Genomic DNA, 23,750 nt, shown 5'->3' with positions numbered 1-23,750 from the left:
TGTTTATCTTTACAATGTTGCTGTTATTGTATAAAATTGTTCTATTGGTTCTAAAGCTCACTTCAAGTTTGTATCAATCCATACACTTAAATTTCTCTGAAACTCCTTTTTCATTTCCTACAGAACAATAAAATTCTATCACATTCATATACCATAATTTATTCAGCCATTTCTCAATTGAAAAGTACCTTTTAATTCTTCACCACTATGGAAATGGTTTGTATAAATATTTTTGTGTGTGTGTGTGTATATATATATATATATATATATATATATATATATATATATATATATATATATATATATATATATATATATATATATATACATATATATGTATATATATATATATATATATACACACATATACATATATGTCCTTTTCTTTCTTTTATTTGAGGTACAAATCAGTCCTGTTTCACTGGATCAAAAATATATTCTGTGGACACAGACCCAAACTACTTTCCAGAAAGGCTTGAACAGATCATAGTTCTACTAACCATGCATTTTGTGATCCCCTCCTTCATAAAAGTTTTCATAAAAGTAAACCTGAATATTTCCTCAAGTGACTATAATTTAGGCAATAATATTTTCTCAAAGTAACTATAGAAATGATTACTTCTACTTACAAGGTACTTTTATCTATAAATTCTAAAAGTTTTATGTTTCTTAATTAAGATAATCATTACGTTTGTGAAACAAATTAGCCCATTTTACCCAACAGGTAAAGTATGGTAAAGATAGATAAATTTCCCAAAAAAGCTCAAAGCTAAGACAATAGTTTTGCATAGAAAACTCAAAGTTATGAATAAAAGACATCTTATAACTGGTTTAAATGTCAAAATCCTGAGTATTTATCAAAATCAAACAGTGATATAGGCTAAGGTAAATAAAATGAAGATAAAAGAAAGAGAAGTAAAATGAAGAAATCATTTGGTTTAATCTGAGATAAAGATTCAAAACATTTGACTGACTTGTGTTGAAAGGGGGAAAAAAAGGAATTTTCTGGGATTTTTCTATCAGACAGTAAATAAGCATTTATTAAAACACCTACTATATGAGCCTCATATGTTGTACTAAGTAGCAGGGATTTAAAAAAATGCAAAAGCCAGCCTCTGCCCTCAAGAAGCTCACAGTGTAATGGGGGAGACAAGAAACAAACAAATATGTATAACCAAACAATATACATGATAAATAGGAAATAATTAACAGAGAGAAGGCACTAGAATTAAAAAATAATCTTTTATAATAATGATAGGCAATTGTGTAATTCCACATTTTCTTTCAGTATTTTGTCTTTGTCACAAGTATTACAAACAACACCTGATAAATAATTTCATTACTATTATGAAAGTGACACGGCAGCTATTTCATTATACAAAAATTTAATGTTTATTCCTATTATGAGCTACAACTCTCAAGTTTTTTCAGACATTTATACAGTTAAAACCTTTTCAAAAATAATTATAAATAACTAGAACTATGCAACTTCTGAAATCAAAGACAATACCCATAAAACAAATATAAACAGAAAATATAGGTAGAATTTCTTAAGCTGATAAAGAATTTAACAAATACTCTATTGTAAATTTCTATGCCACTTCTGAAACTTTTACATATTATTATAATATCAAAGCTAGATAGATATAAAGATAAATAGAATATAAAAAGTTCACTATTGAGACTTAAAAGTTATACAGCATTCTTTTAATTGCCAGATGTTAAGACTTAAGAATTTAGTAACTCCTATTTGCATCCCCATATTTATTTCCTTTATTAACTTAGATCTGACAGTTTTGGTAATAAACTCAAAAAAATAAAAGGAATTAAGAATGAATGTGATATACAGGTTGATAAATATGCTAGAAAAGGAAAATAAATGAAAGTGGAAAAATTGGGACACTTATGCACTTTTGGTCATGTTAATAATACAACTAATCTGAAGAACAACTGGGAGAGCTACAAACTTCATTTACCCTTCGATCCAGCAATATAGGTCTATACTGCAAAGACAGCAAAGGAAAAGGTAAAGGACCCATAAATTAAAAAATATTTATAGTAGTTCTCTCTGGAAACTGGGGAAGATAATCAATTGGGGAATGACTAAATAAGCTATGGTATAGGAAATTGATGGAATATTGTTGTGGTATAAGAAACAATGAGCAGGATGGTTTCAGAAAAACCCAGGAAGACTTATATGAACTGATATAAAGCAAAGTAAGCAAAATCAGAACAGCAAAATTTATGATTCTAAAAAAAATTTAATAGATTTTTATTTTCAAAATACATGCAAAGATAGCTTTTAATATTCACCCTAGCAAAACCTTGTGTTCCAAATTTTTCTCCCTCCCTCCCTATCCCCCAGACAACAAGTAATCCAATATAGGTTAAATATGTGCATGTCTTCTAAACATATTTTCAATATTTATCATGCTGAGCAAGAAAAATCAGATCAAAAAGGGAAAAAATGAGAAAGAAAAAACAAACAAGCAAACAACAACAACAGTGAAAATATTAAGTTTTAATCCATTCAGTCCCCAATCATCCCTATTTTCCCTTTGGATACGGATGGTTCTCTCCATCACAAGTCTATGGAAACTGGCCTGAATAACTTCATTGTTGAAAAGAGCTAAGTTCAATACAACTGGTCATCATATACTCTTGTTATTGCTATGTACAATGTTCTCTTGGTTCTACTCATTTCCCTTAGCATCAGTTCATGTAGGTCTCTCCAGACTTTTCTGAATTCATCTCACTGATAATTTCTTTTTTTTTCTCTTTTTAAATTACTTTTATAATTATAATTTTTTGACAGTACATATGCATGGGTAATTTTTCTTGTACAGCATTATCCCTTGTATTCATTTTTCCAAATTTTCCCCTCTCTCTCTCTATTCCCTCCCCTAGATGACAGGCAATCCCATACATATTAAATTGTTACAGTATATCCTAGATACAATATATGCGTGTAAAACCAAATTTCTTGTTGCACGGTAAGAATTGGATTCCGAAGGTATAAGTAACCTGGGTAGAAAGACAATAGTGCAAACATTTTACACTCATTTCCCCCCACTGATAATTTCTTATAGAACAATAATATTCCATCACATACCATAACTTATTCAGACATAATATAATGATTAACTATGAAAATCTTAATTATTCTTGCCAACAATGACCCAAGACAATTCCAAAGGGTTCATGATGGAAAAAACTATTCCTCTTCAGAGAGGGACATGATTCCACATGTATAATTGATATCATATTGCTTGCCTTCTCAGTGGGTGAGGAAGGCCCCAGAGGAAGAAAAGAATTTGGAACTCAATTTGAAAAAAAAAAAAAAAAGAATATTAAAAATAATTAATAGATATTTGAAAAAGAACTGGATAAAGTAATAGTCCAAGTTTCCAGAATCATCCTTATTTTCTATTTCATTTGCCCACTAATTCAAAGCATAGTTACACATTATACTATTCAATGACCATATTATAAATCTACAAAACTCTGAAATCTTGTTCAGAACTTGAAAATCTATGATTTTCTCAAGGACTGGTGTTATCACCTAGAATTATGACAATGACAGACTATCACTTCTTTGTTCTGAATTCCTTGAACCACCACCACCCTATTACTCTTTCCTGCTAATTTCTTTCTCCACTACACATGAAAAAATGCAAGAAAAATAAATAATAACCACAAATTTGGAGAGAATCAAAGTGTCTTATAATTTCTAATGTTAGCTAGTCAATTTGTCTAGGACTGATAAAAGATCAGTTCATACTGTATTATGGTTGAAAATATAGAGATATACACAGATGTATATGCTAGTATTTAATATAGGCAGTATTTTTTCTTTGTATCTATATAAGAATTTATGTGAATGTCAAACATGAATATGTACATATAATATATACATATTTCAAAATGTACATAAAAGTTATGCTTTTCTAAATCAGTTCTTGAAAAAAGACATATGATCCATTACTAAACATACATTTGAACTTTTTTCAGCTTGAAGATATGCCAGACTTTGCAATCTGTTAGCACAGATTTTGATAATTTCAGGGTCACCTTCATAAGATAACAAAGCACTGTAGAGAATATTAGTAAGTTTATGTATAGATATATGAATATATGGTATTTAGGGAAATATTCATCAAAAAGACCATGTATTTCCCACACACATACTACATTTTCAACAACACAAAAGAGTAAAAACAAATGCTCTTAATTTAATAATCTCAACAGATGCTTCAGAGTAGAAGCACTCCCCAAACAGTCTAAATTTGTTCAAGGCCATCATTTCCATAATTAAAAGGTTAAGGAAACATTTTCACAAACTCTTGAGAAGGGATCTCAAAAGATATTTCAAAACAAAAATCACCTGTACAGAATTTCCCTGTACAACATCTCCAACACAAGTTGTCATCCGTTCTTCACTTGACTACATTCCAAGGCAACTCATTCTACCTCTGTATAGTCCTCATGGATAAATTTTTCCTTAAATATAAATATGATGGCAATGTTCATCCTTTGTCCATCAATCAATAAACAAGCCTTTATTAAGCACTTACTATGTGCCAGACATTGTGTTAAACATGGGAAAATAAAATAAAAATATAAGTCAAAATAAAATAAAATAAAGTCAAAAGACAATCACCTCTTTCAAGTATTTCATAAGGTAGTGGGGAAGGCAAAATACAAACAACCGTGTGCAAGTAAGATATAGAGAGATGACAGACCTAGATATAGAAGACAAATTGGAAATTTTCAACAGAAGAAAGATAAGAGTATTATGGAAGAGGTTTTTTGTAGAAGATTTAAGATTTAAGATGATGCTTGTACCAAGGGTAAGGTGTTAAGAGGATTAGAAAGATAGAAGGGAGGAAATTATCAACAAACTTGCACTTTAGAAAGATCAATTTAATACCTGAATAGAAGCTATTCTGGTGAGACTTGAGATAGGGAGGCCAAACAGTAAGCAATAGCAATATTCCAAGTGAAAGTAATAAAGGTCTGAACTAGGATGGTAGTAGTATCAGTGCAGAGAAAGAAGCATATTCAAGAAATACTAAGAAGATAAAATCAAAAGGCTTTTGGGGGTGGAGTGGATGTTAAAAGAGTAGGGTTGAGAGAGAATAAAGAGTCAAGAATGACACCTAAACTATGAGCCTAGGGGACTGGGAAGATGGTAGTGCCCTTGACAGAATAAAGCTAGGAGGAGAGGAATACTGGGGAAACAAATACTAAGTTCAGTTTTAAAATGCTAAATTTAAATTGTCTATGGATATCTTGTTTGAGATGTCCAGTAGGCAGTTAGAGATAAAAGACTGGAAGTCAGCAGAGAGATTAGTGTTAGACATGTAAATGTGAAAACTGTCAGCTGAAAGATGTTAAGTGAAACCATAAGAATTATTCTTCTTTTATTCACTCCTTCAACAAGCATTTATTTATTTATGAAGTACCATGCTCTGTGGCAGTGCTAGAGATACAAAGATAAAAATTAAAGAGTTCCTGTCCTCAATGAGTTTACACACTATTATTACAAGATGACTATAGAAAAAGAAACACACACAGTATATACAATTAATTTCTAGGAGGTAAAGGAGGAGTTTTCTATAAAACTTTATTGTAGGCTAAGTTTTGCAGGAAGCTGGAAATACTATAAAGCCAAGTTGAGAAAGGAGTGATTTTAATTTGTACAAAGACAATGAGATGGGAAATGGAATACTGTGTACAAGGAACTGCAAAAAAGTCAGTTTAGCTGACTTTATGAAGGGAAATAATGTATAATAAACCTGGAAAGGAAGATTTAATATTTGATCCTAGAAGTCAAGGTAACCTTTGCAATTTAGTAAATAGGAGAGTGATATGTGCTCTAGGAATGTCAATTGGACCAGGAAGAGACTTAATGCAAGGAAACCAACTGAAAAGTTATTAAAATAGCACAAGCAAAAAATGATGAAGAACTTTTACAAGGATGGTGAATGTTGTTGATTGAGAAGAAAAGAAAGCATAGACAGTGCAAGAAGTGGCTTGGCAAAATACTGAGGAGGAGAAAAACTATATATAATATATATGTGTGTGTGTGTGTGTGTGTGTGTGTGTGTGTGTGTGTGTATACACATATATACTCAGTAGTAAAGATGAAAAACAGGTTTGGAAGTAAGGCATAGATAGGGTAGAACAAAATGAAAGAGATTAGATAAAGGAATTTCATACCTCTCTTGATCATAGAAGTAGGACATTTGTGAGTAATGGTAAGGTATGTGACAGTCATTGTGTATAGCTAAGACCTAGTTAGTACATCCAGTCACACAACTTGATCTGTATCCCAGAGAAACTCACATGTGCAAAAAAATTTTTGTAGTAGCTCTTTTTGTAGTAGTAAGGACATAGAAACTGAGTTGATGCCAATCAGTTGTGGAATGGCTGAATAAGTTATGGTAAAAGAACATAGGGAAATATTGTTCTAAAAGAAATGATTAGCTGGATGATTTCAGAAAAGCCTGAAAAAAAAAAAAACCCTATATGAAGTGATGCTGAATGAAGTGAGCAGAACCATAACATAGTACATAGATACAAGAAGATTATGTGATGATCCACCTGTCAGATTGGCTAAGATGACAGGAAAAGATAACGATGAATGTTGGAGGGGATGTGGGAAAACTGGGACACTGATGCATTGTTGGTGGAGTTGTGAAAGAATCCAGCCATCTGGAGAGCAATCTGGAACCATGCCCAAAAAGTCATCAAACTGTGCATACCCTTTGATCCAGCATTGCTACTACTGGGCTTATATCTCAAAGAAATACTAAAGATGGGAAAGGGACCTGTATGTGCCAAAATGTTTGTGGCAGTTCTTTTTGTAGTGGCTAGAAACTGGAAAATGAATGGATGTCCATCAATTGGAGAATGGTTGGATAAATTATGGTATATGAAGGTTATGGAATATTATTGTTCTGAAAGAAATGACCAGCAGGATGAATACAGAGAGGTTTGGAGAGATTTACATGAACTGATGCTGAGTGAAATGAGCAGAACCAGAAGATCACTATACACTTCAACAACAATACTGTATGAAGATATATTCTGATTGAAGTGGATATCTTCAACATAAAGAAGATCCAATTCACTTCCAGTTGATCAATGATGGACAGAAACAGCTACACCCAGAGAAGGAACACTGGGAATTGAATGTATACTGTTTGCACTACTGTCTTTCTACCCAGGTTACCTATACTTTCGGAATCCAATTCTTACCGTGCAAAAAGAAAATTGGATTTACACACATATATTGTATCTAGGTTATACTGTAACACATTTAATATGTATGGGATTGCCTGTCATCTGGGAGGGGGGGAGTGGAGAGAGGGAGGGGAAAATTTGGAAAAGTGAATGCAAAGGATAATGTAAAAAAAAAAAAAAAAAAGATTACTCATACATATGTACTATCAAAAAATTATAATTATAAAATTAATTAAAAAAAAAAAAGATTATGTGATGATCAACTGTGATGGATTTGGCTCTTCTCAACAATGCAGTGATTCAAGCAATTCCAATAGACCTGGGAGGGAAAATGCCAATTGCATCCACAGAGAGAACTATGGAGACAAAATATGGATTTGAAGCATAGTAGTTTTACCTTTTTGTTTGTTTGTTTCTTGTGGCTCACCACCTTCCTCCCTTTTTGGTTTGATTTTTCTTGTGTAACATAATGTGGAAATATGTTTAAAAGGATTATTCATATTTAATTTATATCAGATTGCTTGCTGTCTTGGGAAAGGAATAGGCAAGGCAGAGGGAGAAAAATTAAAAACACAAAGTTTTACAAAAATGAATGTTGAAAACAATACTGTATGAGGATGTATTCTGATGGAAGTGGAAATCTTCAACATAAAGAAGATCCAACTCACTTCCAGTGATCAATGATGGACAGAAATAACTACACCCAGAGAAGGAACACTGGGAAGTGAATGTAAATTGTTAGCACTACTGTCTATCTACCCAGGTTACTTATACCTTCGGAAGCTAATAATTAATGTGCAACAAGAAAATGGTATTTACACACATATATTGTATCTAGGTTATATTGTAACACATGTAAAATGTATGGGATTACCTGTCATCAGGGGGAGGGGATAAAGAGTAGTCATCAAATCTTATCAACACTTATGATGAAGTTCCCTAAAATGAAGGCAGGCAGTGGCATGGAGCTAACCTGTGAACTCCTGGAGAAAGAAGGGAGAATGTCTTGAGAACTGGCAAACAACTAGAATCTAGACTGTATGGCAAATTTAGATGGCATGGACATCAAAAGGAAAAGTTCCTGAGTTGGGTAGAGGGATAGTATAGAAATAACAAGAAATATTCTATTTCCTGGGCCAGTGAGTCAAAGAGTATGACATAAAGATGAAATCAATACTGAAAAGGAAGACTTGAGATGCAGTGTGGTCTTGGAGGAACCTTGTCTTAATGATAGGAAAAAGAAAAGGTAACAAGAGGAAGATGTCAGAAAGGAAGTTTATTAATTACAGAGCAATAGTTTCAGAGGGTACAGTGTAATACTGAGACATATACAGAATGAAACATGGGATAGGGGTTTAAATGTTCAAGTTGAATGTGATGAGAGAGCTGATACCAGGAGTTGAAGAGCAGGATTTTGTCTTTGGTCTAGGATTCAGTATCATAGGAATGCAGAGAGGAAGAAGACTATATCAAGAATTTAATAATCACTGGAAAGAATCCAGGCAGTATACCAGTGGATGGGAGGAGCACCAATGAAGAAAAGGTTAGTAAGAGATTCTCTAGTCTCATGTCAATGTCTCTGTGCATGCAGGAGCAAAGCAGTAACTTGGGGAGGAATGCAGCTACAATTGCTTGTCAGGAGTGCATTAGTCTCAGTTGGTCAAGTCCAGTGATGTGGTAAAACTCTAATGTCTCTATTCCACCAGGAAGTAGAAAGGCAATCAATAATTATAAATTGTACTGTTCAAGTAACATTTTAAAGCCAAAATGTTAAGCAAGGCATTAGAAATTGAGGTTGGGAAAGGGCCAAAAATTATTCTTAAAGGGCTTTTACAAATTCTATGAACTATTTTTTCCAACACAGTAAATGCATTAAGATGTCTCAAATCAGACAGTAGATCATATTTCTCTACCACTAATGGAGAAATAGATTTTTTAGAGAGTTGTCATTAAATTCTGTGACTTTTTTTTTCTTAAACAAAATGATATGGTCAGTATTGTCCTCTTTCAATCAAGAGTGATTAGTGATTTTCAGACTCACTAAAGCATTTTTTTGTTCCTTAACATATCTTATATCTTAATGAGAAATCTGTGTCAGACAAAGTAGTAAAACTTAGAATCCAGGCTTTCAAGACCAATGGAAAACTCTATTGCTTTTCATTATCGAACAATGATACCAATTAAATATACTTAAGAAAGTGGAACATTTTTAGTCTACTTTTAGATAGAAGTAGCTATGCTTAGAATTTCTTTAACCAGTTTACCTTTAAGCAGAAGTAGCTGTACTTAGAATTAATTGCCTTTTCAACAAAAATCAAGTTGTATTTTTAATCTGTTACTAATGTCCAGAGAATTCACAATACCTTGAGTTTTACTTGTAGGAAAAAAAAAATTAGTTTTACCATATAAAAAATGTAGCTATGTCATCTTCTCTTGAAAAATGCCTCAACTATTCAGAATTTGCAAAAGTAGGTAAGGCATTAATGAAATGAGAAAAACTTTATACCTGTGGGGCAATTCTTTGGGGTTTTTTTTGCTTTGTTTTGTTTTTTGCCTTTGGCTGAGGCAATTGCAGTTAAAGGACATGCCTAGGGTCACACAGATAGGACATGTTAAGTATCTGAGATCACATTTGAACACAGGTCCTCCTGACTTCAGGACTGGTGCTCTATCCACTGCACTACCTAACTCCCTCATTCTCAACTAATTTTAAAGATGGAAATATTTCATTCCTCCAAGAACACAAAGTTGCATATTAAAATTTCTTAAAATAATAGCACAAATTTGCTTGAAAATTACCTAATTTGGGGGAAGAATATGGAGAGAGGGAAAAGTAAATAATGGTAAAATGTAAAAATAAAATAAAACAAAGGAAGAAACATAGAGAAGATCCTGGAATAATAGAAACATAATCCAGGAAACATGTCAAAAATGATTATCTCTTTTGTTCTAATAGATGAGTCCCATAATTTTGTCCGACAAATTAATACAAAAATGAAATGGTAGAAAACTGTTACAACTCTAACTTATTCCAAGAGAATATAAAAACTGCTACCACCAATCAATTCCCTGGAATTAAAAAAAAAAAAAAAAAAAAAGAGCTTTTTGCTTGCCTAATAATTCAATTTGTATCACTTAAAAGTTTTGAAAAAGTTATAAATGATTTTATTTTATATTTATAGCAACTTTGTGAAAAAAATTTCATTATTCCTATTTTATAGATGACAATACTAAGGTTCAGAGGGGTTATATGCCTTCCCCAAGGTGGCACAGCTAAGATAAGTGATAACAATAAGTACACGGGCAAAACAAGGACTATATCTTCTGATTCCTTTCATTCCATTAGTCTGCGATGGTCCGGTCTAGCTCCTCTGAAGGACTCAGAATAAGTCCTTGTCAGGATAAGCAAAAGTCCTTGCCCCGCGTTGTGGATGCCAATATGTAAAGTTCTTGAATTGTGAGGGTCTGGCCGTCTGCTCAATTATAATCCTTCTCTGGGAGGAGATCTGTAAAATCTTTTCCTCTGTGCGCAGGTTTCTTGGGAGCTCTGAATCTCCTCCAGCTCTTGTCCTTTCTCAAATCAGATTGGTCTCCTTTCAGCCTGCCTGGCGTCAAAACTCTATGCCAGAGTCGATTCTCAGGCCCAATGCTGCCCTTCTTTTATCCTCCCAGAGAATGGGCGTGTAAAAATTCAGCGGGGCATCTGGAAATACTTCCACCAATGAACTTGCTCCTCTTAGAATTCCTAAGGTGTAAACTCCCTTTAAAGGCCCAAACCAAAGGTCTGAGTCAGAGAACTGTCAAGTCAGCCTGAGTTCTCACCTTGTCACTGTCCAGACAACCTGAGTTCTCACCTTGTCACTGACCAGACAACCTAAGTTCTCACCTTGTAATCCTAACATTAGTCTTGTGTTTTTTTTTTAACTTCATAACAGCATTTTCCAATTTTGAATTTTTCTATCTTCAAACCACAGTGTGAAACCTGCTTTGCATGTAAGAAAAATTAGAGACCAAAGACTTGTGGATTGTAAAAAAGCATCACATATGTACAGCACTATTATTTAAAGAAGAATAAAAAAAGTCATGAATGGGAAAATTGAACAACCCAAACAGGAAATGAAAACTTATTACATGAAAAGACTGAAAAGTGCTGGATATTGATATATCAGTCATTTCTGAATCAACAATATGCCTGTATCTAGGTATGTGAATCCAAACACACAATCAAAATAAAAATGTGTGGAAATACACACAAAAAAAATCAAGCCAATAATTGTTAATTATAAAAATCAATATTAAATTAATAAAATATAAACAAAAAAAATCTGATATATAATTAACTGAGGGACATGTTATCTCCCATCTGACAATTAAGGTGATAGTGCTCAAAAACAGAGAAGGAACAAATGAAATGTCAACACAGATTTTCACCATTTCCTAAGAGTTTAACTGAAGTAAATTAGTTAGGATAATGAAAAGACCAAAAGCATAGAAACCACCCTAACCAATAAACATGTAATATCCTTGACATGTAATATCTGCAAACAGATATGATATCCAAGGGGAAAAAAGGTTTATAATATAAAAACTCATTTCTAAAATTTTGTGAATAGGTGACAGGAATACAATGAGCAGCACCACTTCTAAAAACAGTTAAACAGAAATTAACAAATTTATAGAAAGTTTGGCAAAGAGATACTAAGTCAGATCATTCGAAATAATTTTAAAGATGGAACAAGAAGAAAACAGTTGAAAACTGGACAAGATTTCTCAGGTTTTTTTAATAAAAATTTCATTTTTTCATTAATTTCAGTAGCTCTACTCTAAAACCATAATATCTGATGTGCTACATATATAAGAAATGCACCAAAGACAAAACTGGGAAGTATAACTAGACTACACCAGTCTAATGAATCAATGAAAACTGAATTATTTTGGGCTTTTAAGATTAGAATCTATGATGTGGTACTTGAAAAAATAAAAATGCAACTGGAGATAACAATTCAGAACAGCTGGGCTAGCTAAAGTATACAAAGAGAACTATATTGGAAGTAAAACAATTCTGAGGGTTTTCAGAGACTGTACTACTGTCTGAAGGAAGATATCAAACATTTGGAGAAGAAATCACTATTTAAAAAAAAATAACAGAGAAAATTTCGATGATTAACATTTTATATGAATACTTATACAACTATATAAAATCTTTATGAAAATAACATATACATATCAAGGATCTCCTTCATGAAAGATTAAGAAGGGGATAGTCAGGCTTTCACAGACAGTACTAGTATACAGCAGACTATACCTTATAGTCACAACACTGAATGAAAGGTTTAGAAAATATGACTCCACTATGATTAGTTCAGTATTAAAAGAACAAAACAAAACAAAAAACACTCCCACCTAATTCAGCGAAGAAGAAGAAGAAGAAGAAGAAGAAGAAGAAGAAGAAGAAGAAGAAGAAGAAGAAGAAGAAGAAGAAGAAGAAGAAGAAGAAGAAGAAGAAGAAGAAGAAGAAGAAGAATCTTAAAGATATCTTCTAAGTTCCAATAAGGTATCTTTCATGTATAGCTTAAAAATCATATCAGATCATCAGATCATCACTTAAAAGATATAACAGGGATAATATTGTTTCAGCCACTGACTAAGGATATCAAATAAAGCATAAAACAAGGATAAATATTCTTCTGAAAGATGTTTACCACTGTTGTGGAGAATGACCAATGCAAAGTACATATGAAAAAGAGAGTCTCTAAACTAGGTGAGGAGGGGCAGCTAGGTGGCGGAGTGGATAGAGCACCAGCCTTGAATTCAGGAGGACCCGAGTTCGAATCCGATCTCAGACACTTAACACTTCCTAGCTGTGTGACCCTGGGCAAGTCACTTAACCCCAGCCTCCAAAAAAAAAAAAAATAAATAAAAATAAATAAATAAACTTGGTGAGGTACTCCAATTGTTCTCAATATAATACTACAGTAATTGCAGCAAGACTGAAACACTGTGCAAAGACTACTAAATAAAAATTTATAGTAACAACAAGAATTTGGCTTAACAAATAGATGAAGCAGTTATATTCTCCAGGCTATGAAATGTAATCGAATGGACAATGAACTAAGCCTGGAAATGAATAGGAAAAGAAAGAGTAGGTTGGATTGCTTTAGGAACATTGTAAAGTAATCTTATACCTTGAGAAATGTGATACATCTAAAAAAATTTTTTTGACATCTTTGTTTTTATATACCTATATTTGTCCCATTGTATTCTCCTCATGCCTTATAATGAAGAATATAAAAGAGAAAAAAAAGTTCAGTGAAACTAACCAAAATACTGAAAACAATCTAAGGTTATATGTTGTGTTCCAAAACAGGATTTCTCCTCTTCAGAAAAGTGAAGAGTTTTAACATAGATATTCTTCAAATGAATATAATAACTAGAAAATCATGGAAAGACTTAACCTAAACTGATATAAAGAAAGTCAAGTAAGCTAAGCCAAGAAATTAATATACAAAATGACTACAAAAGTGGAAAAAAACAAAAAAGCACAACACAATCAAAATTAACACTGCAAAATTATAAAAAATAAGCATGGGCCCAAAGAAAAAAAAAAAAGAAGTCATCTCCTCCTACTTCCCTATAGAGGTGGGAGGTCTACAGGATGGGACACTGCATGTATTTTCAGATTTTTCTTTGTATGTATTGAATAGTTTTGCTGGGGAAGGTTCTTTGTCTTTTCTTTTTAAAAAAAACATTTGTTATATAGGACATCTTTCTAGTTGGGATATGCGGTAAAATAATGAGATGTATAACCAAAAGAACAATAAAGATTATTTTTTAAAAATCCTTACAGCAATGCTATATACCTGTGAATTTTAAAATACCACATTCTTAGAAGTATTAAAAGTTGAAGATTACACAAAAACAATGGAAAGACACATTACTGATAGACATACACTAAAATATATCAACAATAAACTATATGGGAAATGTGACAGAGAGCAAAAAGATGTGTGCCTGAAAAAGGAGATCAAAGCCAGTCATTTAGCAAGAATGACAGATAATTATTAGCCTGTATATTTCAATGATAATCATATAATGAAAAGATAGCTAGAAGACATTGCCTATCCCTTTAACGTCCTCCCAAACACCCAATAGACACTATTATTTACAAAAGGATATGGGCTAGTAACAAATGAGAAGACATCACTGGAGGGAATGTCTACATCGAGATCAAAGATCCATCAGAGTAATAAAATATCCTACCATGATAGAAACTAACCCACACAATATATAGCTATAAAAGATTTACTGACTTGAAATCTTCTCACTTAAGTGATCTGAGTATTACTTCAGGGTCTTCCCCATCTTCCAAGAGTCTACAGCTCCAATTCTGCCCAAATTGTACTTGTCAGTGCCTTCTCATGGTTCCATGGAGCATCAAAGAAATTAGTATACTATAGGTAATCTCTTATTCTCCATACAGAGTACATTCATGAGATTCTTTCTCCTTGCTGAATGGAGGCTATCAATTTTAAGTGATTTGGTTTTGCTCTGAGACATAGAATGAGGTCAGAGATCAAACCCACCAAACAAGCCTAACTTTCCCAAGTTGCCTTAGCTCACCATGCTTTATATTCTGAGGTCTATCTCAGTTTGGCTTCATTAGCTGAGCTCAGCATAGTTATTATTACCAAGAAATTTAAAGATACCAGAAGCAATCTAACAAATGTTTCAAAACATATAACAAAGTATTTTAGATACCTTTGGAAAGACAGGACTCACATTAAAATGTGTATTTGAGGCTAAATGTCTAGGACAATGCCACATACTTAGATAACCTCAACCGGAGAACCCAAAAGGTCCCTCGCACTTAAGAATATATAATCAATTACACAGCTAATAAATACTGACAGAGAGCCTACCATGACAGAAAAGGCAAAATACTAGGAATTATACAGCAATATAAAATACTATTCATTTCAACTTCCTCATTTATCTATAATTTGGGGCTCTTCTATCTATTATTATCATGATCAATACATTATGAGAGGAATATTTAATTCAATTCAACATACATTCATTAAGGACTTATCATGCGCTGTGATGGGCATAGATTATATACAAAGACAAAAACAAAATAGTATCTGTCCGCAAGGAGAATACATTCCACTGAGGGATACAATATATTCAAATACAAGTAAACACAAGGTAACAAAGCAGATCAACATTAAAAAGTACTAGCAGAGAGCAGAATCAAAGAGATATCTAAAGATAGACTTAAAAGAATATGATGAGCTTATGGTAGCAACCAAATGAAATGGCAAATGCACTGGTTCTGGAGTCAGAGGTCCTGCTTTGAATTCTACCTCTAACATTTACTTCCCCAGTGTGATCTTTTCCAAATTACTTCACTTCTTTAGATCCTGTTCAGCTACAAAATGAAGGTGTTAGCCTCAATGATACTTTAAGGTCCCAACAAAGACCTACATATTAGATACTATGAGTGTTGTGGTACTAAAAACCCCCAAGTAAAGATGAAATCATACTTGTCCTCAAGAACATTATATGAGGAGAGAAAACCCATCCATTAATATACATATATATATATATTTATAATACATAAAATAAGTAAACAAAGAGCATTTTGAGAGAAGGAATGAGTAGCTGAAGGCTTTGAGGGGTGAGGGGAAAACAGGAAAAGGGTTTTGTAAATGGTACAGCTGAGCTTTAAAGGAAACTAGAGTTTCTAAGAAGCGGGGGGAAGTAAGGGAAGAGAAAAGGGGAGAAGAAGGAATGTGGTATTCTGGACTGGGAGGCAAAGCCAAGTGTGAGTGAGCAATAGTAAAAAGGCCATTTTGATTACATTGCAGAGTTCCAAGAGCATGCTATACATTACAGATGAAAAAGATGGTTAGAATAAGGTCCTGAAGGTCTGGTATTGAATCTTAACAGTAAGAGAGAGCCACTTGAGCATACTGAGGAGACCCTATGTTTAAGAATATCACTTTGACAATTATGTGGAGAATAGATCAGAAATAGGATAAATGTGGGGAAGGAAACCAATTAGGAGGCTATTGAACAACTCTTGAGCCTGAGAGAAGATAGTGAACATATATACGTAGAGAAAGGGATGGATGTGAGGAATAATGCAAAGGCAGGATTGACTTACTAGATATATGGGACTAAGTAAAATAAGAGGTCAAATCAATTCTTTTAATTCTAAAAATAAAATAAAAAGCATTTTCATTCCTAGAGGGAAAAAGTTTAAAAGTTAAAAGAGGTAAACAGAGCCACAAGGAAGAAGGGAAAAAATAAGCCTCATTGCAACATAAATTCTCTTCATGTTATGTAATAGAGAATTGTCACAATAAATAAAACTACATTCTTAGAAGTATTCAAATAATTGTAAAACAAATGTATAAGAATGTGAACTTAACTTACTGAATATTGATTCAAAAGAATAGGGAAATTAATAATGTGTATGGTAGAAGAAAATTTTCAAGTGTTTAGAACATGCAGTTCAAAATGTTTTACTGGCAGATAATGACAGCATATTACAGCTCAGGAAAGAGATGAAACATGAATAACTCAAACTAAGAATCATTCTGCATTGAGATGATAATAAAATGTAGGAAAGCTGATGAAGTTATCAAGAGACAGTAAAGGTAGATAGAGGTAAATTTGATTATGGACAAGGCAAATATAACCAAGATAGACATTTTTCTAAACAATATAATATGAAAAATATTTGAAGCTGTGAATCTTTACTATTAGTTTGATTTTTTAAATTTTTTTTTTGAAACGGTATTTTTTTTTTTTTTTTTTTTTACTAGGAGAAATGCAGCTTTATTGTCCTCTTTAGATTTTTATTTGAGGAACTTAGAGCTTCTTGGTCAGATGATAAAAGAATATGTCACATACGACTTATCTTTTTTTTTTTTTACTTCATTTTATGCTACTTAGGTCTCTTCCCTCAAAGTGAACATGCAATGATATGAAATAACATCCTATCAGATAGGTCTTTTCCATTGTAATCCATCTTCCCCTCATCTGCCAACGTGATTTTTTTTTTTTTTGTATTCATTTTTCCAAATTACCCCCCCTCCCTCCCCCCGATGACAGGCAATCCCATACATTTTACATGTGTTACAATATAGTCTAGGTACAATACATGTGTGTGAATACCATTTTCTTGTTGCACAATAAACATTAGAATCAGAAGGTACATGCAACCTGGGCAGACAGATATTAGTGCTAACAATTTACATTCACTTCCCAGTGTTTCTTCTCTGGGTGTAGCTACCTCTGTCCATCATTGATCAACTGGAAGTGAGTTGGATCTTCTTTATGTTGAAGATTTCCACTTCCATCAGAATACATCCTCATACAGTATTGTTGTTGAAGTATACAGTGATCTTCTGGTTCTGCTCATTTCACTCAGCATCAGTTGATTTAAGTCTCTCCAGGCCTCTCTGTATTCCTCCTGCTGGTCATTTCTTACAGAGCAATAATATTCCATAACCTTCATATACCACAATTTACCCAACCATTCTCCAACTGATGGACATCCATTCATCTTCCAGTTTCTAGCCACAACAAAAAGAGCTGCCACAAACATTTTGGCACATATATGTCTCTTTCCGCTCTTTAGTATGAAACGGTATTTCTAAGATATTCCATCGGCATTTGAACTTTATATAAACCATGTTTCAGTCATTTTGGCAATATCATTACTGTGAAAAAACACAATTTGTAACAAAATTTCACTTAGATACAAAAGGTAGCATCTAAAGGATTCAACATTCCCAGGAGAAACTTACAGCACTGGTGGTATCTGCAGTGCTGAATTCCTAAATCAAAAACTTTACAATTCAGACACAAAAATGATTTGAAGGAAGGTCACACTTACTAAAGAGTATTAAAGTGGCCAGGATTATGCTATTTTTAAGAAGAAAATATGAGTCAGGGAATCATTGCAAATCATTTAAATAAATGAAAGTTACCAGGTTAAAATTTTATGCTTCTTGCCTTGAAATGATAAATTGATCCTCAAAGAGCATCAAGTGGAATTAGTTGCAAGTAAATTAGAACATCAAAGTGCCAAAGTATTGGGCATTCTGGAAAGTCTTTAAAATAACTATCCTTTCCAGAAAGGGTGAATACAGTGAATTGTAATTCACAGCACCTTCTTGTTATAAGTATGAAGAGACTTTAAAAATTACTACTCCATTGTCCAGAAACACACAAAAGACATGTCGAAAGGGTACAATATTACATTAAGGAAGATCCATGAAATGATAATTTCAGAAGACAATATTCAATCACCTCTTTGTTTGGAAAGCAACAAGTGAAGACTGGTTGAATACAGGTATAAAATAAAGTACATTTGATATAATATGGAGCTTCCTGCTAAGGCATATTCTAGAAAGAGAAAAGCCTGACTTACCTGCATTGCCGAGCTGTTTGTAAAACCTGTACTCTAAATGAAGCTGTGGGGCACGTGATTTTATTGGTTCCTACAACCCAAGAAGAAAATTTATGGTCATATTTAAACAGAAGTAAAATATTTTTCCATCATACTATTAAAAAAAACAAAAGCAAATAATTCTGTTTTTTTAAAAAGCTTTATTAATTTTTTTGTTTGTTTTTTCTTAGTTTACTTTTAGAATATATGTGCCTCTCCAAGCAGTACCAGATTTAAAACTGTATGATAAAGCAGCAATCATCAAAACTATTGGCGAAGAAATAGCAGGGTGGGATCAGTAGTAAATAACTATAGTTATCTAGTGTTTGAAAGATAAACACAAAGACTCCAGCTTCTAGGAATAAGAACTCACTATATGCAAAAACTGCTAGGGAAAGTGGAAAATAGGATGGCATAGACCAACATCTCATATCATATACCAAGATACGGTTGAAATGAGTACATGATTTAGACATAAAAGGTAATAGCATAAGCAAATTAAAAGAGCAAGAAATAATTTACCTTTCAGAACTATAGAAAAGGGAAGACTTTATGATGAAACAAGAGATAAGAGAGAGAACATTATGAAATGCAAAATGGATAACTTTGATTATATTAAATTAAAAAGTTTTTGCATAAACAAAACCAATGCAACCAAGATTAGAGAGAAAGCAGAAAGATGGAAAACAAGTTTTACAGCAAGTGCTTCGAATAAAGGCCTCCCTTTTCAAATATATAAAGAACTAAGTCAAATATATAAGAATGTTAAATCATTCCTCAATTGATAAATGGTCACAGGATATGAACAGATAGGTTTTAGAAGAAATTAAAGCTATCTCTAGTCATACGAAAAAATATTCTAATTCATTAGAGAATGCAAATTAACACAACTCTGAGATACCACTTCACAACTGTTAGATTGGCTAATAAGGCAGAAAAGGAAAATGATAAACACTGGAGAAGATGTGGGGAAAACTGGGACATTAACATACTGTTAATATACACTAATATACTGATAGTGAATTGATCTAACCCTTGTGGAGAACAATTTGGAAATATGTCCAAAAAGCAATCAAACTTTGCACACTCTTTGTTCTTATCATTACTAGGTCTGTATTCCAAAGAAACCACTTAAAAAAAAAAAAAAAAAAAAAAAAAAAAAAGGAAAGCATATATATGTATAAAAATATTTGTAGTAGATTTTTTTTTTTTTGCAGTAGCAAAGAATTGGAAATTTAGGGAGTGTCCAATAAGTGGGGAATGGTTAAACAAGTTGTAGTAGATAGATGTAATGGAATACTATTGTGTTATAAGAAATGATGAGCAGGCAGATATCAGAAAAACCTAGGAACACTTAACATGAACTGAAGCTAAGTGAAGTGAGCAGAATCAGGAGAACATTGTACTCAACATCAACAATACTGTATGATGATGAACTATGACTAACTTAGCTCTGCTCAGCAATACAATGATCCAGGGGACTTGTGACAAAAAATTGCTATCCAGATCCAGAGCCAGAGAAAGAACTATATGGACCCTGAAAAGCAGCTCTGAAGGCAGATTAATCATACTATTTTCACCTTTTTAAAACTTTTTTGCATCTTTTCCCTTTTGTTCTGTTTCTTCTTTCAAAATATGACTGATATGGAAATATGTTCATATGACAGAATGGATGCGCATATATATATATATATATATATATATACACACACACACACACACACACACACACACACACACACACACACACACACACAAATACTCAGATTGCTTGTCAACTTGGGGAGGATAAGTAGGTGAAAGAGAAAATTTATAACGCAAAATTTAATTTAAAAAAAAAAAGAATGATGAAAACTATCATTACATGTAATTGGAAAAGATAAAATACTATCTATACACACACACATATATATAAAATATACACACATACACATATATACATATGTGTGTGCCTCTGACCCTACCTTTAGAATAATATTCCTTATACAAAGAATAAAAGAAAAGATTATTCAGCAAAAGTGAATTTGACAATATATGCACTGATTTTTATTCATAGTTCCTGCCATATCTCTGGCAGTGATATTTGTGTTTTTTAATTTCTTTTTTGAGTCCAGATTTGATCATTATAATTACATAAGGCCCAGTTTTGGTAGTTATTTTTCTTTGGCAGTTTAACTTTCCATTTAGATTGTTGTAGTCATTATGTATTTTGTTTTCCTGATTTTGCCTTATTCAATCTACATCAGTTCATATAAATCTTCCCATGCTTCTGTCTTTATCATACTTACTGATTCTTATAGCAGAAAAATATTCCATTACATCGATATAGCACTATTTTGTTTTTGCTACTACAAATATTTCAATATTGCACCTATAGCATCTTTCTATCTTTAACTTCCTTGGGATACAGATCTAGCAATGGATCTTTGAGTCTGAGGATATGAGTACTTAAGGCAGTTTCTTGTCCAAATTTAAATTTGCTTTTTCAGAAATATTGACTGAAATCGTAACTCCAAACTTTTATTATTATGCTTCTTTTCTATATCCCTTTAACAGTCTATTCCTATTTTTCACCATTTTTGTCAATTTGCTGCATATAAGCTAAAACTTCAGTTGTTTTGATTTACTTTTCTTTTATTTTTTAATATGATTATCATTTGCAGTTCTTCTGAGAACTGTTAGTATATGCTTTCTGACAATTTACCCATTAATGGATGCCTTCTCATCATATTTCTTAGTTTCATTTATATCTTGGATATTAGATCCTTATCAAAGATATATGATAACAATACTATATGAGGATATATTCTGATGGATGTGGATATCTTCGACAATAAGAAGATCCAGTTCAGTTCCAATTGATCAATGATGGACAGAATCAGCTACACCCAGAGAAAGAACACTGGGAATTGAATGTGGACTACTTGCATTTTTATTTTTCTTCCCAGATTATTTTTGCCTTCTGAATCAAATTTTTCTTGTGCAACAAGAGAACTGTATGGATCTATACACGTATATTATATTTAAGATATACTTTAACATGCTTAACATTTATGAGACTGCCTGGCATCTTAGGGGTTGGGGGGTGGAGGGAGGGAAGGGAAAAATTGGAACAGAAGTGAGTACAAGGGACAATGTTGAAAAATTACCCATATATATGTTCTGTCAGTAAAAAGCTATTTTAAAAAAAAGGTATATGATAGGTAAAATTCTCCCCAGCAGCTTCCTTTATTGTACTTGATATGATTTTATTCATATAAAAGTTTTTCGATTTCATACAATAGATTGAAGATAAATTTCAACTATACTTTCTTCTTTTTGCATAAGTAAATAAAAGATGAACTATATTATATAAAAATATTTTTCAGATCTTAAACAAACTTTTCAATTAAGACATTAAATTCTAATCTAAGTCTAAAATTCCTTCTAGTCTTTCCTTCCTTGCTATTTTTCTTCTTTCCTCCCTTCCTTCATTTCTTAGTGTTCTTGCATAAAATATCTAATATGGAAATGGTTTACATAATTTCAAAGAAGTGACATGTGCCAAACCTATGCCTTAGAAAATATGACTACATACTAAATTTCAATAAGTCACTGATAGAAAAGGTTGTTGAAGAGTTCAGGTTGTAGAAATATTTAAAATACTTTTAAATATCTCCAACTGAGAACTCTGAAGATCCCAGAAATAAAACTGCTCTGAATTTTTTATTATCTTATGATGATATTTTCATTTATATTGTTGTAGGCACTGTGTTTATTATTCTTTTGATTCTTTATCAATCCGTATAAGTCTTTTTAGTCATTGTTTCTTAAGGGAACTATTCCATGACATATGAATACCAAACTTTTGGTAACATTCTCCTATCATTGTAAACAATTTGTTTCTAGCTTTTGTTATAATACTGTTGTTGATTAAGTTTGTTGTTGGTTTTTTTTTACCATTGGAGGAAAAACCTGTTTGTTTTTAAAATTATTTTCTTGGGATAATGAATTCAGAATATAGAATATTATAACCAACAATATATTTCTGTTACTCATACAAAGAAAGAATAATCTACTTTTATTCATATCTGGAAAATTTTAGTAGGAAACATTCAGTCTGATTTCACTAAGAGTATAAAAAAAGCAAAAAGCAAGAATCTTTAAGGTATCCACAGTTAAAAATGAATTTACAGCTGGAATATAAAACAGCTCAAAACAGATTATGGGACCTGGTTTGTATAGCCAATATTTCTGAACAGATGGTCATGGAATGTTCAGCCAATTGAACTATCAAAGTAGTTTTCCAGAACAGATTTGAATAGGAAAAATTGTGCATATTTATTTCACAGCTAACAAGACCTATGTGAATTAAAAAAGGTTGTAGTGATAAAGCAGATATACAATTGATAAGAGTACTTCTACTGCAGACCCCTTAGAAAACATACACAATGATAAGACCAGTAAAATGGAACAAAAATAGCAGAAGCAGTCCCTCAAGTACATATTTTGTGCCAGATGCTAATTGTATTTCAAATAGGAGTCTGGTCATTTTCCAAAATGACAGGCCTGTCAAACACATCCTGTTGAAAATCTAAACTGACACCAGACAACTACCTTACAGGCTGTAAAGTTCAAGGAAAATTTTGCTTTAACATGGATTAAATTACTGTTCTCATTCCTTAATAGTAAGAAAGAGAGAAGGTAAAGATGAAAACAATGTTTCTCACAGCTAGTTTAGTCAAGACTCCTTAGAGAAAGAACATACTGAAACACATTCTAACCCAGATGCTTTTCATTTTGGACAATACAAATAAAAAGCAATATAAAGCAAATTTTTTTAAAAGTACACATTTTGCAATACAAAGCAAAATAAAATTCAGAGAAATGAAAATATAAAATAGATGTCAATCACTTATTGTCAATATTAATAAAATTATCTTTGTAAATAGGTGCTAATTTATGCAGGTTACTTGTGCAATATATGATCTAGGCAGGGGGGAAATTATATGGAGAACAATGACCCCAAAAGATAGGTTTTCAATTAGGGTTTCAATTTCCT

At 32.4% G+C, this 23,750-nt stretch overlaps 1 protein-coding gene across 10 annotated transcripts in view; it reads right to left on the bottom strand.

The window, feature by feature from the left end:
* CSNK1G1 (casein kinase 1 gamma 1) overlaps positions 1-23,750 on the bottom strand; it is a 241,641-nt gene that overhangs the window by 69,090 nt on the left and 148,801 nt on the right. For all 10 annotated transcript variants that reach the window (XM_074294846.1, XM_074294844.1, XM_074294849.1 and 7 more), the window contains one exon: positions 18,692-18,761. In XM_074294846.1, the coding sequence (XP_074150947.1) occupies positions 18,692-18,761 (70 nt within the window). The remainder of the gene's footprint in view (positions 1-18,691; positions 18,762-23,750) is intronic.

Source organism: Sminthopsis crassicaudata, chromosome 2 (assembly GCF_048593235.1).
Source record: "Sminthopsis crassicaudata isolate SCR6 chromosome 2, ASM4859323v1, whole genome shotgun sequence".
Taxonomy (NCBI): Eukaryota; Metazoa; Chordata; class Mammalia; order Dasyuromorphia; family Dasyuridae; genus Sminthopsis; species Sminthopsis crassicaudata.
This window is presented reverse-complemented; position numbering and strand designations above follow the sequence as displayed.